The 19132-nt window shown below is 50.4% G+C and overlaps 1 protein-coding gene across 1 annotated transcript; it reads left to right on the forward strand.

The window, feature by feature from the left end:
* Positions 1–1665: 1665 nt before the first annotated feature.
* On the forward strand, positions 1666–18738 carry SESN2 (sestrin 2). The gene is made up of 10 exons (XM_030325696.1): positions 1666–2124; positions 8316–8381; positions 9991–10188; positions 10758–10940; positions 11055–11267; positions 11810–11960; positions 12465–12583; positions 12947–13137; positions 16125–16269; positions 16839–18738. Exons 1-10 carry the CDS (start codon positions 2035–2037, stop codon positions 16923–16925), a joined length of 1443 nt encoding a protein of 480 aa, XP_030181556.1. The 5' UTR covers positions 1666–2034; the 3' UTR covers positions 16926–18738.
* Positions 18739–19132: the final 394 nt, after the last annotated feature.

Consider the following 19132-nt stretch of genomic DNA (forward strand, 5'->3'; position numbering starts at 1 on the left):
CTCTGCCTCTCTCTCTCTCTCTCTCTCTCAAAATAAATAAACAAACAAACATTAAAAAAATAAAAATGAAACTGAATCTGACATATGGGAATTTACAGGGGAATTCAATTCAAAGAAAGATTCAGTCACCAAGGGCATATTATTGGCAGGACAGGTGGCACAAGGCAGAGACAAAGATTTCAAGACATGGGCCCTGCCCTCAAAGAGTTTATAATCAAAAAGGTCAGATAAGACATGCATGTAGTGGTGCCTGGGTGGCTCAGTCCTTAAACCTCCATCTCTAGATTTCAGCTCAGATCATGATCTCAGGGTTCGTGAGTTGGAGTCCCTCATGGGGCTCTTCGCTGACAGCATGGAGCCTGCTTGGGATTCTCTCTCTTCCTCTATCTCTGCCTGTCCCTCTCTCTCTTTCTCTGTCTCAAAAATAAATAAATAAACATTAATAAAAAGACACGTACACAGAAAATTACAATACAAGGTAGAGGGGTAAGTGTTATAATAGAGCCCCGGTCCAAGTGCCTCCTTGGTTGCTCAGCAGAGGGTGAAATTCATTTCCTTATTCCAAGAGGCTGGAGGCAGGAGACCAAATTAGAGAGTCATCCTTGGAGTGGTAAGCCTACTCTCATAAGGTCTCAGAGGGGACCTTGGAGGTCATCGAGTCCACCCTCGCTCCTGCTCCTGCCAGGATTCTCTATCCAGAGTAAACAATGACTTCAAGATGGAAACAAAAAATGGAGTTCTAAAGAAAAACTGTCAAGGAAGAGGCTGTGGGAAGGAACAGGAGATGAATTCACCTTTGAGGTGCTGAAGTGCTGGTAGAAGCAACTTATTCCCAAATGGAGCATTGCAGTCCAGGAAATGGATGAGATCAGAAAGAGTGTGTCTGGAGAGAGGAGGGATAAAAACAGAAACCGGGGAACACCCACGTTCCAGGGGGTGGAAGGAAAAAGAGGAGTCAGAGAAGGAGTGGCCAGAGAGAGAGATGTGAGAAGAGACCCAGTAGAACACCTTACCTCAAAGTTTCTAGAAAGGGAGTGGCCGGAATGGAAGACAGGACTGGAGGCCCCGAGGAAGCAGAAGAGAGGAAACTGCAGCAATAGGGACTGAGGTTAGACATGAGGTTACCAAGGACCTTTCAATGAATGAAGGCTTTTCCAGGGACCCCACAAATACGATGCATTCCCGTGCCTGGTACATTTTACGGTGGAGCTCTCCCGGAGGCCAGGGGGACAGGGCTCTGTTCTAATCTCCAAAGATTTGGGGTTTGGCTCTGTAATTAGCACCACCTCTCCTAACCGTAACCAGTCCCTGCAGGAACTGAAAAACTAAGGAACATACTTGGGAGGGACTTCACACCCGACTCTCCGGCCCAGCCCGGTGAAGTCCCGTTTCATCACACAGCTCTAATGACTCTCTTGGCAGTCACTCTCGTCTGAAATTGCCAACGATCTGATTAAACCCTTTTGCGAAAGTTTGCAGCATTCATCCCGGGTTGACTACAGCTCCCAGAGTTCCCCGGCGCTTCCCGGTGCCGATTGGCCGAGCAGTCGGCTCCAAGGGGAGGTGTCGTCCCCGCCTCCCCGGGAAACAGGCATCTGATTGGCCGCGGCGCGGGCTTTTGTGTCCCCGCCCTCCCCCAAGGACCGCAGCAGGCTGAGCGGCGCTGCTGGTGTCAGAGCCCGGCGAGCGTTGGCAGTTCCGCGGCGGGGATGCTGAGGAGCGCTGGGCTGGCGAGCAGCCGTGGCCACTGCAGACTTCCGAGGTACTCCGGGCCGTAAAAACCCCTGGGCCGCTGCCAATCCCAGGTTCCTGAGGCCATTCACCGCTCCTGAAGCCGGCCGAGGCGAGAGTCCAGCGGAGCAGCGGCTGTTCCCTGATTCTGGGCTTTCGGAGCGTTCTGGAACCCCGAGAGACATCCCGGGGCTCTAGAACCTCCCCAGCGGCCCCCAGTCCCGGCTTCCTGCGTGCGTCTGTACAAAACCCCCTCGGGTGCACCGGTCGCCGGCGAGCCGTGGCCGGATCCTGGCACACAGCATGATCGTTGCAGACTCCGAGTGCGGCGCGCAGCTGAAGGGCTACCTGCCATTCTCCCCGGGCGGCGGCGGCGGCCCCGGGGCCGGAGAGGTAAGCAGCGCTCGAGCGACGCCACTCTTCCCTTGAGCCCCGAGCCGCGGCCGGGCTTCGGGCTGTCCCGGGCTGAGTCTGTGCTTGCCCCCCTCCCCCCGCCCCGGCTCGGGGAGGGGGAGTGGAGGCGCGTAACCTAGGAATGGGGTTGCATCAACTGGCAGTCTCGGCCCCCTCCGCTCCCTCCCCCCGGGTTGTGGAACCTTCCCTGGCTCCCTAGGACTCCTGGCCAATGAGAGGGGAGCCTTCTCGAGGTTATCTCGGGTTTGGGCTCTCGACCGGAGAATCTTCAAGTCCAGGCAAATCCCGGCCGCCGCGGCTCGACCGACCACTCCTCCTCCCCGCCCCCTTCCGCAGATTCCCTTCCTCTGGGCTGGGGCTGGCGGGCGGAGGACTCTTTCTAGGATACGTCCCAGTGCCAGTCTCCCAGTGCGGGGATTGGGGCACCTGGGACTTGCCAACGGAGGTCGACCTCGTCCCCCGCCCACACCTGCACCCCCGATAGGAAGCGGGGGAGAGCGGGCGCTCCAGGGCCTTGGCCAGCTGCCGGGTACGCGGCGGCGGCGGCCAAAGCTGGGGGAGAAGGGGAGAAATCCTGGACGCGGCTCCCGAAGGCGGGCGGCGATTAGCCTGCGCCCTGCTGACTGGTCTCGGGTCCCAGAAGTTTGCTTGGCCGGGACTCTTTGCGGCGAAGCTAGGAATAGCCTGGGCCTAACCTGACACACCTCCTGCTCCCTCCCCACACCCATCACCACCACCCCCGACGACAATGGACATCTAATCATTTCTTAAACCCCTACTAGATTCTGGTCTCCAGGTTTTGCCTTTTCTCCGAGTCCTCAGGACTAAACTAGCAAAATATGAGCTACACTGTAGCCCCATTTTCCAGGATGAGGAAATTGAGGTCCAGGAAGGGCTACCGAGAGATTTCCCTTCACTCACCGCCACCAAGTAGCTCATTCTTTGGCCTGGGCGCCTCTAGGATTCCCTAGTGTGCTTGCCACTACATAGTTTTGCTTGTTTTTATTTCCAGGCCTGGAGTGTGGTGCAAGTGTATTGCTGGGGCTGGGAGTCTTGACAAGTGCCAGTCCTGTGTGACCCTGGAGAAATCGTTGCCCTTCTCTGAGCAGCATGGTTTCTAGGGGTCCCACCTCCAGCAGTGGATGGTTTGCGTCCTGGGTTTTCTGTGGGCTTGTTTATCCTTCCCCACCAGAGTTTAGGAGCCCCAATGTGCAGGAATGAAACGCATGCCTGTCACTTCTCTGCTGTGAGTGGCTTTGGCCAAGTTACTTTACCCTCGGTCCATTTCTTTCTTGGAGGGTGGGAGCTGGATTTCTTGTTATTATTGAGAGCATCTAGCCACTAGAGGGGTGCTGGGTTCCAGTCCCAGCGTTCCCATTGCTGGCTGTGTGACCATAGCCAAGTGATCACAACTCTGATCTGCAACTTCTTCCCATGGAAATTTGATAGTATCACTGAGGATTGTTGGGAGAAATGACAGAATACAAGCAAAGGCTGAAGCACAGTGCCTGGAACTGAGTCAGATATGCTTGGTATTGTTAGAATGTGGTCATTTCCCTTTCCCCAGAGTGTGTCACAATGGGGTGCCTGAACCTGTCCCTCCTGCCTGAGGTGAGAGCCGGCCCATCCCTCTCTGAGTGCCTCGGGTGGTCTGGGCAGGCTCTGAGGGAGTGGCCTTTAGATGGAAGCCACTGTCAGCAGCAGGAGAAAGATGTTGATATCTGAACCCTTTCCACACACTTTTTTTCTCTCTCTCAAGAAAAGAAGACCTTGGGAAGATGTCTACTTTAAGCAGAATCCTTAGAAGACAGCAGGGCGGCTGGACTTACAGAGCCTGGTGCCCTGGGCCCAAGGGAAGACCCACATGTACAGTCCCCTCGACTCTCATCTTTTCACCACATGCCCTTAACCTAAAGGGGTCAAGGTCTACAGACTCTAGGACTTCACTCTAGGACTGGCAGTGTGTTTTCAGAGCCCTCTTGGGCTCTAGAATCACTTCCTCAAACATCACTTCCTCTGGGAAGCTTTCCCTCCCCCCACCCCCCATAAGTCCCTTCTGCATGCCCTCCTTCAGGCCTGCTTCTCTGTTGTTGGAGCTTTAATGCTATCCATAATGTAACAGTCCTGTAATCGGGCGTTTTGTGTGTCAACTTTGCTGGACTAGAGACACTCTGAGGTCACATCCCTAGCACTGTTCTTAGCACCTGAGAAGCGCTTGTAACTCTTGGCCCCTTGTTGGCTCAGCTGACACTTGAGAGCTGTGCATGCTTTGAAGCCAGATCTGAGCCCGTCTGGAACAGGACTCAGAAAGAGCCCCAATGAGCTGTCTCTGAAGAAGGAATAATAAGACCTATTTCCCTCAGGGTAGTTGTGAGAAATCAGCCAGATCAGATGTATAAAGCACTTAGCCTAGTGCCCAGCCCATGGCGCCACTCACACCAGCCTCCTTCCAAGGCTGGAGGGAAGAAGCTGCTTGAGCTCTTGGTCTCCCTCCCATGTGTAAACCCAGACAAGGATCCGAGTTCTGCAGGCAGCTGCCCATGGGGTGTTGTTGGGGGCTAATCTCTTCCCTTCCCGGCTGGTAGAGTGACTTCATAGGTATCTGTAGCTGAGTCCTGGGGGTTGCGGGCTCTGGATAGAAGACCAAGAATAAGGCTGGGCCTACTCCAAGAGGCTGATGTGGGTGATGGACAGAATCCTTAGAAGCCAGAGTGAACTGAGCACACATCCTCGGCTGGCCACTCGTCAGCCGGTGCTTAACCTTTGGAACCTTGATCTTTCTTTGTGGGCAACGTAGAGACCTCCACCCCCAAAACTGATGAAGATTATATAGTACCTGTGTGCAAATGCCTGAGCTAATATAAAAATTAACATTTAGTGAGAGCTTAAATTAGGAGCCAGGCATTGAGCTGGGCGGGGTGATCCTCTTCACAATTTGCCTGCCTGTTCAGGGGCCACCCAGAGGGACTTCAGTGTCACTGGGGTAACAGGGAGCCAGATCTAGTGTGTGCCCTCAGAGTAAGAAACAACACAGTATGACAGGTGCTGTGACTGGGAAAAGTGGATCCCTCGGAATGTGGGCAGGGAGGTGAAGCTTCTGGTGAACCCCGGGTGCAAACCCTGACTTGACCTCTCTGAGACTTATTCCGTGTCTGTAAAATGCGAACCCTCAGAGTAGTAGTAGATCCTACCCTAAATGCATGTAAAATGCTTAGCTGATGGTAAAATCAGTGTTGTTACTACCATTCTTATTGACTTCGAACCCCAGGAAATAGGGGAGGGCTGATTTGGAGGCATCATCTCTTGGCAGGAGGACCCTGCCCTGTCTGCTTCCCCTGAAGTTCTGGGTGTCAAGGTCAGAGAAACTTTCAGGGCATTGGAGCTCTGGACTGGAATCTACTTGGTCTTGCCTTCAGGACTTTGTATTTTCTGTTCCCTTTGGCTGGAATGCTGATCCCCTAGATCTTTATGGGCCCTGCTGCCTTCTCATCAACTCATTTAGATATTTGATATTTAGATAGCAACTCAAAGGTTCCCTCTTCAGTAGCTCTCCCTGTCTCCTTAAACTAATATATTGCATACTCCCACCCCATCATACACTCCCTCATTGATCTTTTTCATTTACTTTGTATAATCTGCGATTTGAAAGCCTGTTCACTGTTTGTCATTCTCCTTTAGATCATGAATTCTGTGAAGGCTGAGACTGTCTTTTCACCCCTGTTCTCTTGTTGCCTGCATTGTAGTCATCAGAAATATTTGTCGAGTGAACAGATTAACTCTGATTCCACCTGGAAAGCATTTAGCACAGTGCCTTATACTTGAGAAAATGATCAATAAATGGTGTGAACCAATGGCCTTCCACCCCAGCTGTAAATTATGCTGGGCCCCACCCAATTAAATTAGAATCGGAGGTGGGACCTTGACATTGGCATCTTTTTAAACGGGATTTTATACTGCTTGGGTTGAGAAGCCCTTGCTTGAAATTACAATGGGATTAACGGTAGCTGACTTTTATTAAGTGCTTAGTGCCATAGAGGTACTTACTGAGGTAAGGGGTAAGGGCTGTAGAGGTATTATCTCATTAAATCCTCATGACTACCCAGTGAAAGTGGGTACTATTATCTCCATTATTTGGTGAGGAAACTGAGGCTCACACTGCTAGCAGATAGATAATAGGTGGTGGAGTTGTCATATGATCCCAGGCAGTTTGGGTCAAGAGCCCCTATCGTTTAACTGTACTCTATAATTATCATCATGGTGTCACCATCATCATAATTAGGAATGAAAATATTGGTGGGTCCAGACCTATCACCTAAAGGTATCAGTTCCTTCCCTTGACAGCTCCTGGGGCAGATTTTAGAGAGAGAAAGGGTTCCTAAGGCTGTTCCTCCCCAGGGGAGGCGGGGGGGAAGCCCTCCAGGTCCCCCCACCTATGGTTTTCTATCTGCCCTCTGGTCCCCTGAGGGGGAGGCCCAGATTGTGGAGTCAGCAGTCCTTATCTCCTAGACCTAGCTGTTAGGCTTTTTTCCTTTGGTGAGGGAGGAGGGAGATTAAAAGTGAGTACTTGGAGATTGTGGTAATTTTCTGTACTGGACTTGGACCAGCCTCGCCTGGTATCTCCCAGAAGTGTGGGCTGAAAGGGCCCCGAGACATTAGCCCAACTACCTTTTTTGTCCAAGATTAAGGCCCAGAGAGTCTAAGTCACCTTCTCAGAGTCACACAGCAAGTTAGTAACAGAGCTGGTACTCAGACCTGGGACTTCCAGATCCCGCTGTCCTTTCTGTGTGGGCTTTCAGAGCCCCAGAGTTCTGCTTCCCTCAAGAGGCTTTTGGCCATCTGAGGAGGAAGTTTCAATTATAATCTTTAGGCCCTGGACACCTGGGGATTGATATTAAGTCCGGTTTCCAATGAGGAGGGAGAGTTAGGGGGACGCCCTCTCTGTCCAGTGAGGGCATGACTCTGGTTTGGGTAAACTGTTTCCAAGGCCGGTACCGAGAAGAGCCTCCCTGCCAGTTATCAAAACAAATGAGTAAATAAAACATCCTCTCTGAACCCCACCTCTCAGACTAGGAGCAGATTTAGTGAGTATATGACTCCTATGGTTTCTAAAGAGTCTCCAGTACATGAGGTCAGAATAGCTGCTACCGTCAGCTTTCTATGCCCTGCCTGGATTCCCTCCATGCCTCTCTGCTTTCTCTGTTTTCTTCCTTCACAGATTAGTATGAATGACCTGGCCCTGCCTTCCGCAGAATGTGATCTGGTATCAGGGAGACCTGAATCAGACAATTAGAAGACAATGGTTTCAGAACCAAAAGCACTAGGAATGGTGGGGTCACAGATAAGGGTCATCAGAAGGTTCCCAGACCTAGAAGACTCTTAGTTGTGCAAAAGGAGTGACCAGTGGGAGAGCAGGGGACCTAAACCACTAATTTATCTGGAAGGCTAATGGGAGCTGGAGTCAGGGTTTTAAGCCAACTGATGAGATTTGCACTTAGGAAAATTTCCTTTGGCTGCGGAAACCACCATGTCGTGGACTCGTTCAATGTGCTCCTAGTTCCAGAGGTATAGTTCAGGGAAGATGTTTTCTTTATTCGTTCCCTTTGTTAATTTGGTAGAGGATGGGTAGGAGAGGGCAGGGCCACAGAGGCAGGGAGACCATCGGTGAGGCTGTGGGTGGTGATCCAGACAAGGCATGGTTGTAGTCTATGAAGTGGTGATGGTGGGAAGGATGAGAAGGGAGCATTTGAGAATAACTGAGTCTGCATCATAGGGAATCTAAGGTACTTGGTAATCCGGCTTCAGCATGCAAATGAGGGGGTTTCTTGTATGGAACCTCCAAGGCTGCTAAAAAGGTGGCCTCCTAGAGATGTGCACCATGATGGCTATATATCTCCATTCCCCACGCACCTCCCAGCCAATACTGGGGCTCCTGGGTCCCTGCCCAGTTCCTGAAGAAGTCACCCTGTGGGGCGAGCCCTCTTTTTTGCTTACCCTTTCTCCACCTGCCAACAGGTGTGCATCTCCCACCTGAGTCCTCTGTGTAGGGTGCACCAAAAGGGTGGTTTGAAAAGCTCAGTGTGGCTTCTTGGGTAGGAAGAAAAAGATGGAGAGTGAACTATGCTCCTAGTCCTCTCTTTTACCTCCAACAGCCATGATATATTTCCTTCTAGGAGCAGAGGGGAAGTCGGACTCGGCGAGGTCCCCGAGGGCCCAGTGCCTTCATCCCAGTGGAGGAGGTAAGTTTGGAAGGGGTTAGGAATTCTTGATCCCTGGGAAGAACGGACATGGGACCTTGTGTGGGGGGTAGGGGGGTAGGGGGGATCTTTGCCCGGCTCTTGAAATAGCAGCTTTGAAACTACCCTTTCAGGTTCCTGGCTCATTTAACCCACAAAGAACTCTATGGAGCATGCATATCACAACCCCATGTTGCTAGGAAGAAACAGGCTCAAAGAGATAAAGTGATAATGACACTGCTAGGTAATAAACTTTTGATTCCCAGAAAAAGGACTTTTTGCCTTAAGAAGCTGGAACTGTCTATGCTAACTGCTCTTCCTTGACTATACATATATTACTTTTTTTTCAACTTCAAAAGTATTATTTTGTTCCTTATAGAAAGCCTTTTTATGTTTCAGAAAGCTTTGGTCTCCCGTAATCCCATCTCCCAAAGAGATAATCACTGTTACTTAACCATTTATCGCTGTTTTCTGGGCCTTTTTTTTTTCCATATAGAACCAAGGTCATACTTTACATCCTTTGGTGTGGGGACAAGGTTATTGTCACGTTCCTTATTTTTGTCACTTACTACAACAGAGACTTCTTTAATCCACGGAGTCAGATCGCTCATTAATTTTTTTTATTTTTAAAAGCTGATTTATTTATATTGAGAAAGAGAGCATGTGCGCGAGCAGGTGGGGAGCAGAGAGAGGATCCAAGCAGGCTCCATCCACACTGCCAGTGCAGGGCCAGACGAGGGTCTCAAATTCACAAACCCTGAGATTATGACCTGAGCCGAAAGCAAGAGTTGGACACTTAACTGACTGACCCACCCAGGTGCTCCTCATTCATTCATTTATTTAACATATCTATTGAATGACTAAATGTCAGGCACTGTTGTAGGTGCTGAGGGTACAGCAGAGGCCAAGACAGACAAAAATCCTTGCCATCTTGTAGCTGACATTCTGGTGTGGGGCTGCTGGTGGCAGTGGGGTCATCCTCAAAACACTTGCGCAGCAAAATGTGAAAATAAGTTTCCTCCTATTTCTTTGGTCTTCGGTGAACAAAACAAATGTTTTCTTTTGTCGTCCTCTTTGCTTTCCTAAGTTGGCAAATATCTAACCACCCCCCCTTCCCTCTCCACCCTTTGTAAATGGAAAGCAAACAGCCACCTGCTGATTATTTATGTCTAGCCCAGAATTTTAAACTCAAGTATTGTTCTTGTATTTTATTTTTTCATCTGTAAATAACCAGTCCTCTTTCATTTTTTTAAGTTTTATTCACGTAAGTAATCTCTACACTCCACGTGGGGCTTGAACCCCAACCCCAAGAGCTGCACTCTCCCCCCGACTGAGCCAGCCAGGTGCCCCAATAACCAGTCCTTTTTTATGATGAGAAAAGAAATAGGTTTTGTTGCTAATCTGGACTTCAGTCCACGTTCTGTCATTTACTAGATCTGTAACCTTGAGAGAGGAAATCACTTAGTGAATTATCTCTTCCTCCCCTGTGTTCCTTTTTTTGGACATGGTGGTCATTTTTAGTTTTCTCAGTCCCAACGCAGTGAATGTGTTGGGTCTCTTCGGTGTTGAGGGCAGGAGGGGAACCCACCCTCTGGTCACCTTTGCTTGGCAGGTCCTTCGGGAGGGAGCAGAGAGCCTGGAGCAACATCTGAGGCTGGAGGCATTGATGTCCTTGGGGCGAGTGGACAACCTGGCGGTGGTGATGGGCCTGCACCCTGACTACCTTAGCAGCTTTTGGCGTCTACACTACCTCCTGCTGCACACAGATGGGCCCCTGGCCAGCTCGTGGCGCCACTACATTGCCATCATGGTGAGCCTGTCTGAGCCCAACTCTTGTATGGGTGGCCACGTGGGGGGGCTTGGTCTTTCGATTTCTTTGCTGGGTGCTTCCTGAACTCATTTCATGGGACAGGAGAGAGGCAGCCCTGAGCAGAGGAAAGCCCTAGTTTTATCTGATTATCCACAAAATTTTGGATTTTGAAGACTGGCATTTTTATTTATTTTTTAATTTTTTTTTATTCATTTATTTTGAAAGAGAGAGAAAGCACGAGTGGGGCAGGGTCTGAGAGACAGAGGAGAGAGCGAGAATCCTAAGTAGGTTCCAGTGCGGGGCTCAAGCCCACAGGCCGTGAGATCGTGACCTGAGCCAAAGTTGGATGCTCAACCAACTAAGCCACCCAGGTGCCCCGAAGAGAGGCATTTTTAGTGCCTGCTTTACGAACTAGCAAACTGAGGCACGAAGGAGTCAGGTGACCTGCCTAAGGTAGGACAGCAAACTAGTGGAACTGTGGTTAGAACCTAAGTTTCCCGCCTCTCGGGCAACAGTGAGGCCTGTGATGTCTCCATCCACAAGCAAGGTTCTGTCCACCCCCTCCATAGGCTGCCGCCCGCCACCAGTGTTCTTACCTGGTGGGGTCCCACATGGCTGAGTTTCTGCAGACTGGTGGTGACCCTGAGTGGCTGCTCGGTCTCCATCATGCCCCCGAGAAGCTGCGCAAGCTCAGCGAGATCAACAAGTTGCTGGCACACCGGCCGTGGCTCATCACCAAGGAGCACATCCAGGTGCGGTGGGCAGAGAGGCAGGTCCCGGAGGGAGCACAGGGGCTGGGCTGGGACATGTCAAGCAGTCAGCCCGGGGTCAGGCACTGAGCAAGTCTGGCCTCCTTTCCTCTCCAGGCCTTGCTGAAGACCGGCGAGCACAGCTGGTCTCTGGCGGAGCTCATCCAGGCCCTGGTCCTGCTCACCCACTGCCACTCGCTGGCCTCCTTTGTGTTTGGCTGCGGCATCCTCCCTGAGGGGGACCCAGAGGGCAGCCCTGCCCCCCAGGCACCTTCACCCCCCAGTGAGCAGAGCAGCCCCCCCAGCAGGGACCCAATGAACAACTCTGGGGTAAGTCGTGCGGCTGGGTCTTGCTGGGAGAGGAAGCTGGCATGGCCTCTGGTCCTTGGATGGAAGCCACCGCTTCCCTATCTCAGAGAAGTTAGTTGACTTTGAAACTCCCATTTTCTCATCTGTGACATGGGGCTAAAGATCTCTACTTCATGGCAGTTGTGAGGATTAAATGAAACAACCGTGTGGGGTCTCTCAGCATGCAGCCTCACAGACTTAAAGCCTCCCGGGTGTTAGCACTTTACAAATACAAAGCTTGCCTCTTATTTAGAAGGGGGGGGGGGGGCTTGTGTGTTTTAATATAAAATTACAGATACTTTAACCATCCCTTTCCTGTGAGGGCAGTGATGCTCAGAGAAGACATGTCTGTCCTGTAGCTTCTTAAACTTCACTTTGGGAAGCACAGAGCATGCGAGCCGCCCAGCACTGCGGCCGCCGCAGGAGGCCTTCGCCATCACTCAGGAAGGCCTGGCTTGTGGGAAAGGGGTGTGGAGTTTCCTGGGGCCGGGGAGTAAATGGTCATCACTGGGTCCCTCCTCCAGGGCTTCGAGGCTGCCCGAGACGTGGAAGCGTTGATGGAGCGCATGAGGCAGCTGCAGGAGAGCCTGTTACGGGATGAGGGAGCATCCCAGGAGGAGATGGAGAGCCGCTTTGAGCTGGAGAAGTCAGAGAGCCTTCTGGTGGCTCCCTCAGGTAGAGGACCATAGGCCTCCAGGTCCCAGGGGCTGCCCCCTTCTGACACCGTCTCTCCTGGGGAGTAGGCAACTCTGCATAGCACCTCTTGTGTTTGGAGGTACATCTCAACCACTCCTTCTAAGAGGTTCTGAGAGTGGACTTTAGGGTCAGACCTGGATTTGAATCGTGACCTGTCGGCCCTTCTGGCAGTGTGACCACTGAGAAGTCACTTCCTGTCTCAGGGCCTCAGTCTCCTCCCATGCGAAGGATTGGTTTGTAGGGTAAATGGGACAACAGAAGCAAAGCTCTTAGCACAGAGTGAGTGGCTCCACAAATAACTACTGTTGTTAGGATCGCTAGTATTCTTACTGGGGGCCTTATCCCCCAGGTCCCTGGGCCTGACTCACCTCCTGCCGTAGCGAGGGGCTTTCTCTGCATTCATCGGCCACCTACTGATGAATCAGTAGATGCCCCTGTACTCCGTGCCTGGGCCTCACTTTGACCTCTTTCTGACGTACTTAGCTGACATCCTGGAGCCCTCTCCACACCCAGACATGCTGTGCTTTGTGGAGGACCCCACTTTTGGATATGAGGACTTTACCCGGCGAGGGGCTCAGGCACCCCCCACCTTCCGTGCCCAGGTAGGCTCCCCAGACTATTCTTGGCATTACTCTGGATTTACAAATAAGCAGGGGGTAGATAGTGTGAGTGCTTAGAGAGTCGGGCACCTTCTCCTTCAAGATTTGATGAGGGAAACGGGAGACCCTAGATCATGACAGGACATGTCTGCGCCCTAAGCTCAGGGGATCCTGATCCTAGGGAGAAGGTCATCACCAAGGTGCATCTTCCTTGGCTTCTTAGGCCCAGACCAAGCAGCAGGTTAGATTTGTGGGGTGGGAAGGAGACATTATAGAGAGTGAAGTTGTGCTCCAGCGAATGGGGCCCCTATGGCCAGCCTTGGGCCCCAAAGATTCTACTCACTGACCCCTTCCCATGTTTCTCAGGATTATACCTGGGAAGACCATGGCTATTCACTGATCCAACGGCTCTACCCTGAGGGTGGGCAGCTGTTGGATGAGAAGTTCCAGGCAGCTTATAGCCTCACCTACAACACCATTGCCATGCACAGTGGAGTAGACACCTCCATGCTCCGGAGGGCCATCTGGAATTACATCCACTGTGTCTTTGGTATCAGGTGAGCAATATATTCCCTCATCCAGGCCTATGTGCACTACAAGTCCTCAATCTGAGCTCACAGCTGTTTCCTTTTCTCTTTGTTTCTTTTCCCTTCTTCCTGCCTATACTATTTTTTCAAAGCAAATTTATTTCATTGCTGATTATAAAAGATAGTATGCTCACTGTTTGAACCTTATAAACAAAACTCTTTAATCCCACCCCCTAGAGATAACTGTGGAGATATAGAGAGAGACTGTGTGTATTTCCATTCCAAGTAGGAGTTCTTCTCTTAGCAATAAATAAGGACAACATAAATGCCCATCAGTATGGGACTCGAAATAACGTTATATCCACCCAGTGAAAAAGTATGCAGGTATTACAAATTATAATGGTCTCTTTATATTGCTATGGGAAATTATTCAAAATGTATTGAGAAAAGAGAAAGCTGGTTACCAACCAGAATCTTTTTGTGCCCCCTCTTTTTTTTTTTTTTTTTTTTTTTTTTTTTTTTTTTTACTAAAAATATGTGCATGCATGGGAAGTGTGTGGAAGGTTATACACTAAAATGTTAATTAATAATGGTTATCTCTGCATAGTACGTGATTAATTACATTTCATCTTGTTACCTAAGTATTTTCTGATTAAGAAAAAAAGTTTAAGTTTATTTATTTTGGGGGAGAGAGAAAGAGAGAGAGAGCACCGGAGGGGCAGAGAGAGGGAGAGGGAGAGAATTCCAAGTAGGCTCTGCGCTGTCAGTATAGAGCCCAATGTGGGGCTCAGACTCATGAACCGTGAGATCATGACCTGAGCCGAAATCCAGAGTCAGATGCTTAACTGACTGAGCCACTCGGGCGCCCCTCTGATTAAAAGTAGATTTTTTTTTTAATTGATAGAATCATGCTTGATATTTTTTCACTCAGTAATTTATTGTTAACTGCCTTCCTTGTCAGTATGAATGGGTCTTTTATTTATGCTTTTTCACCACTGCATGGTATTTTGTTATGGATGTAGCAAAATTCAATCATTTCACTATTGTTGGATGTGTAGATAGGTTACAGTTTTTCACTATTGCAAGTACCACGTGCATTGACTAGCCTTAACACCTAAGTCCTTGCGGGTGAGCTGTAGGTATGAAATTACCTGTCAAGGATATACACAGATCAATTTTTTTTTAATGTGTATTTATTTTTGAGAGAGTGAGCAGGGGAGGGGCAGAGAAAGAGGCCGACAAGAAAGAGCCCCATGGGGGCTCAAACCCACAAATCACAAGATCATGACTTGAGCTGAAGTCTGACGCTTAACTGACTGAGCCACCCAGGTGCCCCCAATTTTGTTTTTAATCTCACTCTGATAACATTGTGGGAAATTCAAAGAATTAAGGGAAAAAAACCAATTTCCCCAAATTCAGCTACTCCATAACCCACATTCACATCCTGTGACATTCTTTCTCCATTGTTTTTCTTCTTTCTAATATAGTTGCTTTTGTGTAATTGGAATTATAACGGTTATTATATTTTTTCAAATATGTGTTTGATGTTTGTAAGGAGAAACAACTGGATTTAGAGTAAATTTAGAAAACAGAGATAACAAAAAGGAGAAAATAAAGATCACCCACGATCCCACCTGCTCTTATTATTGTCAAGTATTTCTTTTCTGTCTTCCCACCCACAAATAGCGAAAACATATCATTCTACAAACATAAGATTTTCTTCCTACTCACTTCACTGATTTTACTCACTTAATCAAATGTGTGCATATTTTAGTGAACACATGATCTTGCTTTTTCTCATTTAATGGTTTATTCCAAGCATCACATCAACAAAAAAAAAAATCCCCCAATTTTTTTTTTTTTTTTAAATTTTTTTTTTCAATGTTTATTTATTTTTGGGACAGAGAGAGACAGAGCATGAACGGGGGAGGGTCAGAGAGAGGGAGACACAGAATCGGAAACAGGCTCCAGGCTCTGAGCCATCAGCCCAGAGCCCGACGCGGGACTCGAACTCACGGACCGCGAGATCGTGACCTGGCTGAAGTCGGACGCTTAACCGACTGCGCCACCCAGGCGCCCCTAAAAAAAAATCCCCCAATTTTTAAAAAGGCACGTGTTCCCTGTAGAAAATGCATGTTGCTAGTTGAAATCATTTGATTGAGTGGATTGAGTTGTACTTAATTGGGCATCCTCTTGCCGGTCATTGACAGACTTCCAGTTCAGGGGAGGTAGAGGAGAGACAGACATCTTTGAGTGTGGCACAGACTAATTCCTGTCCAGCTCGCACATCCGGGCTCCCCCATTCTCCAACAGGGTCCTTGCTCCTATGCCTTTGTCTACTGAGTCTGTCCTCCGGTTCTCAACCAGTCTTCCCCATCCACACCAGTCTGTGATGACTAACTGGCTCCCTGGACTAGGGAGTGACAAAGTGGCTTCTAGACAGGGCACCAACTTGCTCTTTGACTTTGAACAAGTTGATCGGCTTCTCCAGGCTTAGTTTGCCCATCTGTAAAAAAGAATACCATTTCTTTTTCGCTTTGCCTCTTCCTTCTCCAGGGAAAATATTTGTACAGGCCTCCCGCCCCTTCTTCCATGGCCTTTACTATAGTGACCTCGGAGCCAGGCAGAGATGGGTTTGAATGCCATTCCCAGGACAAGTGACTTCACTTGCCTGAATCTCCATTTCAGCTGTAAAATGGGGCTGATGAATCTGGCGTATTATATATAATAGTTCTGTAGACAGCATATATAGTAGTTTTGAGGATTCCGTGAGCACATGTTCATGCAGCTCATGGCTAATTCTCTGCAATCTTTGGAGAGGTCCCTGCCAGTCCAGCAGTGGCCTGTGATGTGGGACATCAGCTACTTTTCTAAGAGGAACCAAACTTCTACCCGCTTCCTACATTCTGCCTTTTCTTGCCACACGCTGTTCCTCCTTCTGAAGGGTGGGGTTAGGGGACAAGAGTCAACTTCTGGGAGCAGAGGATGGGTGATGCTGTTGGGGTCTTTCCATCCAGATATGATGACTATGACTACGGGGAGGTGAACCAGCTCCTGGAACGGAACCTCAAGGTCTATATCAAGACGGTGGCCTGCTACCCAGAGAAGACCACCCGAAGAATGTACAACCTCTTCTGGAGGCACTTCCGCCATTCAGAGAAGGTACAGCCCACGGGGGAAGGGGGAGTCAGCACCCAACGAGGTATCCCAGATGGAGTCTTCTGCCAGTTGGGACACCTGGGTTCAAGTCCTACTATAGTGTGTGATTTTCACATTTACTCACCTATAAAATGGGAACGTGCTTCACGGGGTCCTCAGTGGCAGCCAGGAGGACCTAGGTTCAAATCCTAACATTGTCACTCAGCATTGTGACCTTGGGCAAGTCACTTTGCCCCTCTGAGCTTGTTCTCTTTACAGTGAGAGCAAATGCTGCCCACATTTCAAGGTCGCTGGTGGGGGGGGGGGGATGAAACGAGAAAACGAATGCCCGAGGGTGGCGCTTGTTTTTAGCTTTGGGGGATAGAGAGATCAGTGGGGATAAGGATAAATGTGCTAGAAATTCTTCAGCAGTCGTTGTCCCCAACTGCTCCGAGCCTTCAGAAAGGTCAGGGCGTCTTTATAGGAGAGATGGATGAGGTGAGTGGTGATGGGTCAGGGGAAGTGGCAGTCTGGGGGGATGGGGATGGAGAGGAGTGACACCAGTTGCCAACAAGCCCTTGTCTGTGCCCCAGGTCCACGTGAACTTGCTGCTCCTGGAGGCCCGCATGCAGGCTGCCCTTCTCTACGCCCTCCGTGCCATCACCCGCTACATGACCTGACTGCGAGCAGGATCTGGGCCCGGAGCAGCTGACCCTGGGGGCATCCTCCTCCCTGCAAGGACTTCTCTTTCTGGAGACAGACCCCGATCCTTTTCTGTCCCAGCCCCCCCTCCCCTACTCCGGAGGTGGGCTTGTGTGTGACTTGTAGCCCCTGAGCCGTACCCTCCTTTTTTCTCACCAGAACGGACAGGATCATTGCATTGACCTCAGCAGAGATCTCTGCAGAGATCTCAGCTCTGCCCTCGGGAGCTGGAAGAGGAGGACTAGCAGATCGCAAGGGACCATGCCCCTCTTCCTGCCCCTGACCCCAGAGGCGGAGGGCACCGGAAGGAAATGAGCTGAGCTCAGACTCGCGTGCCAGCAGGCTGGGCCGCAGGCATCACAAGTACTGTGGCCTTCCTGGACTGGGAGGTCCCTGCCTGCCCCTGAAGGAGAGGGGCGGACACCTGCAGGGACTGACACTCCAAGCAGTTGTGCCCTTTCTCCTCCTCCTCCTCCCTCACTCCCAGATTTCATTACCTCCCACCTGCCATTCACCCATCAATGTGAAAGTCAGTGTCACAGCTGGTCTGTGTGTTCGGCTCCCCAGAAGCCTGTTCTGTTGGGCAGTCTGAAGGCTCCCTGTTCCCTAGTTGCCCTGATCCTAGTTTAGCACCTTTGACTTCCTTCACCCTCTGACTCTTTTTTTCCCATGCCTGATGGTGTGAGGCCCCAGAAGATAGATCAAGCACGTCAAAAAAGTAGATTATCTGTAGAGAGCTTGGGGTGTCTGTGGGTCCCTCTGACTTCTGAAGAGGAGGGAGTATTATAAATTGTCTGTATTTTTGGTTCTTTATGGGTGAGGTTCTTGGGGGCCTCACTTCTCTAGCCACAGTCAATGCCTGAGGAGAAGGACAAGGGGAAATCTGTTCTGCCCGGGACTGTACCTGCCCTACAGAGGCCAGCACCCCACTCTCCTATCTCCCACGGCTGTGCCACAGACATTTCCCAACAAGTGAGCCTTCCCAGGTGGCTTAGGAGGAATGGGCTCAGGGGGAGAGTCAGGAGACCCCAGGGTCTTGTTTGGGTCCTGCCCAAACTGGTCAGGTGACCAGGGCTATGTTGCCAAACATCTTTGACCTCCGTTTTTACAGTCGCAGACTGAAGGCTGAGACTGTATGTGATGTCTGAGTCTCCTCTGGGCTTCTCAGGCCAACCTGCCAGCAGCGAACTGCAAATCTTGCAGAATCTCAAAGGCCTCTGGGGACGCCCCGCCCTGGCAGTCAGTCTCTCCTGGCCACCTTCCAAGGACACCTCCCCCCCCACCCCACCCCCCATCCCAGTTTCTGTCCCCTGCTCGATTTAAGTGGATTGCTCGGAGGCAGAAGCAGCCAAGGACCGATCCCAGGCACTTTCTGTAGCAAATAAGCTGTGAATTATGACGTCCCTTGCCTTTCTTCTGGCACAATGTGCCTGCTCTCTGGCCAGTTTGGTGACTGAAGAAAGGCAAGGGTCATGATGCTGCTGCTTCTGACCCTCCTCTCTGAAGAGGGACAGAAGAGGAGCCCGTTCAGCGTGCCACATTTCACACCCGTGCAGGCATGGGGAAGCGGCTGGCACCCCCTTCAGGCCTCAGGCCCTCTGTGCAATGAAGCTGAGCAGGAGGGAAGAGGCCCCAGCATTGGGGTTCGGCTTCTAGAAGGGACGTCATGACTCTGTAAATGTCCCCTGGGTGGGTCGGGAGGGGTATCTAGCGTTCAAATGCAGAAATCTTTGGCTTTGCTACCAGTTCTGTATGCTGAGAAATAAAAGTTCACCGAGGTTTTGTTTTGTACTTCTTGTTAATGGGCTGTTTTTCTATTTCCAAGGGTCATGGTTCATCTCAGCATAAGCAGGGAGCTGTGATTGCATCATGGGACTGACCTGCTTGTCCCTATGCTGCCCGGCACTTGTGCCCAGTGACTGCAGGGTTGGGGGTGGTTGGCATTAAAAGTCTGTTCTGTCCCTTGGGTGCCCAGCCCTGCCTTCCATCTGTGGCTGGCCTGGCATTGTGGAATAATAATGGCCATGTTATTTTTCTCACTAACCCTGGCCTGGACTTGGAGGCCATTTTTCTGAATCTGCGAGAAAATTTAGACCCAGAGGTAAAGTGTACCTACCACATAGGTAGTCAATAGTGGATCTAGGATTCTAGCCAGAGTCTGGTTGACCCTAAGGCCTCAGCATTT

Source organism: Lynx canadensis, chromosome C1, assembly GCF_007474595.2.
Source record: "Lynx canadensis isolate LIC74 chromosome C1, mLynCan4.pri.v2, whole genome shotgun sequence".
NCBI classification, from domain to species: Eukaryota; Metazoa; Chordata; class Mammalia; order Carnivora; family Felidae; genus Lynx; species Lynx canadensis.

Excerpts from the sequence above, each read along its gene's own strand:
- SESN2 (XM_030325696.1), top strand. The coding sequence starts at position 2,035 with ATGATCGTTGCAGACTCCGAGTGCGGCGCGCAGCTGAAGGGCTACCTG. Across the intron at positions 2,125-8,315 it reads GCGGCCCCGGGGCCGGAGAG|GAGCAGAGGGGAAGTCGGAC; the intron begins GTAAGCAGCGCT and ends ATTTCCTTCTAG. Across the intron at positions 10,189-10,757 it reads GCCACTACATTGCCATCATG|GCTGCCGCCCGCCACCAGTG; the intron begins GTGAGCCTGTCT and ends CCCCCTCCATAG.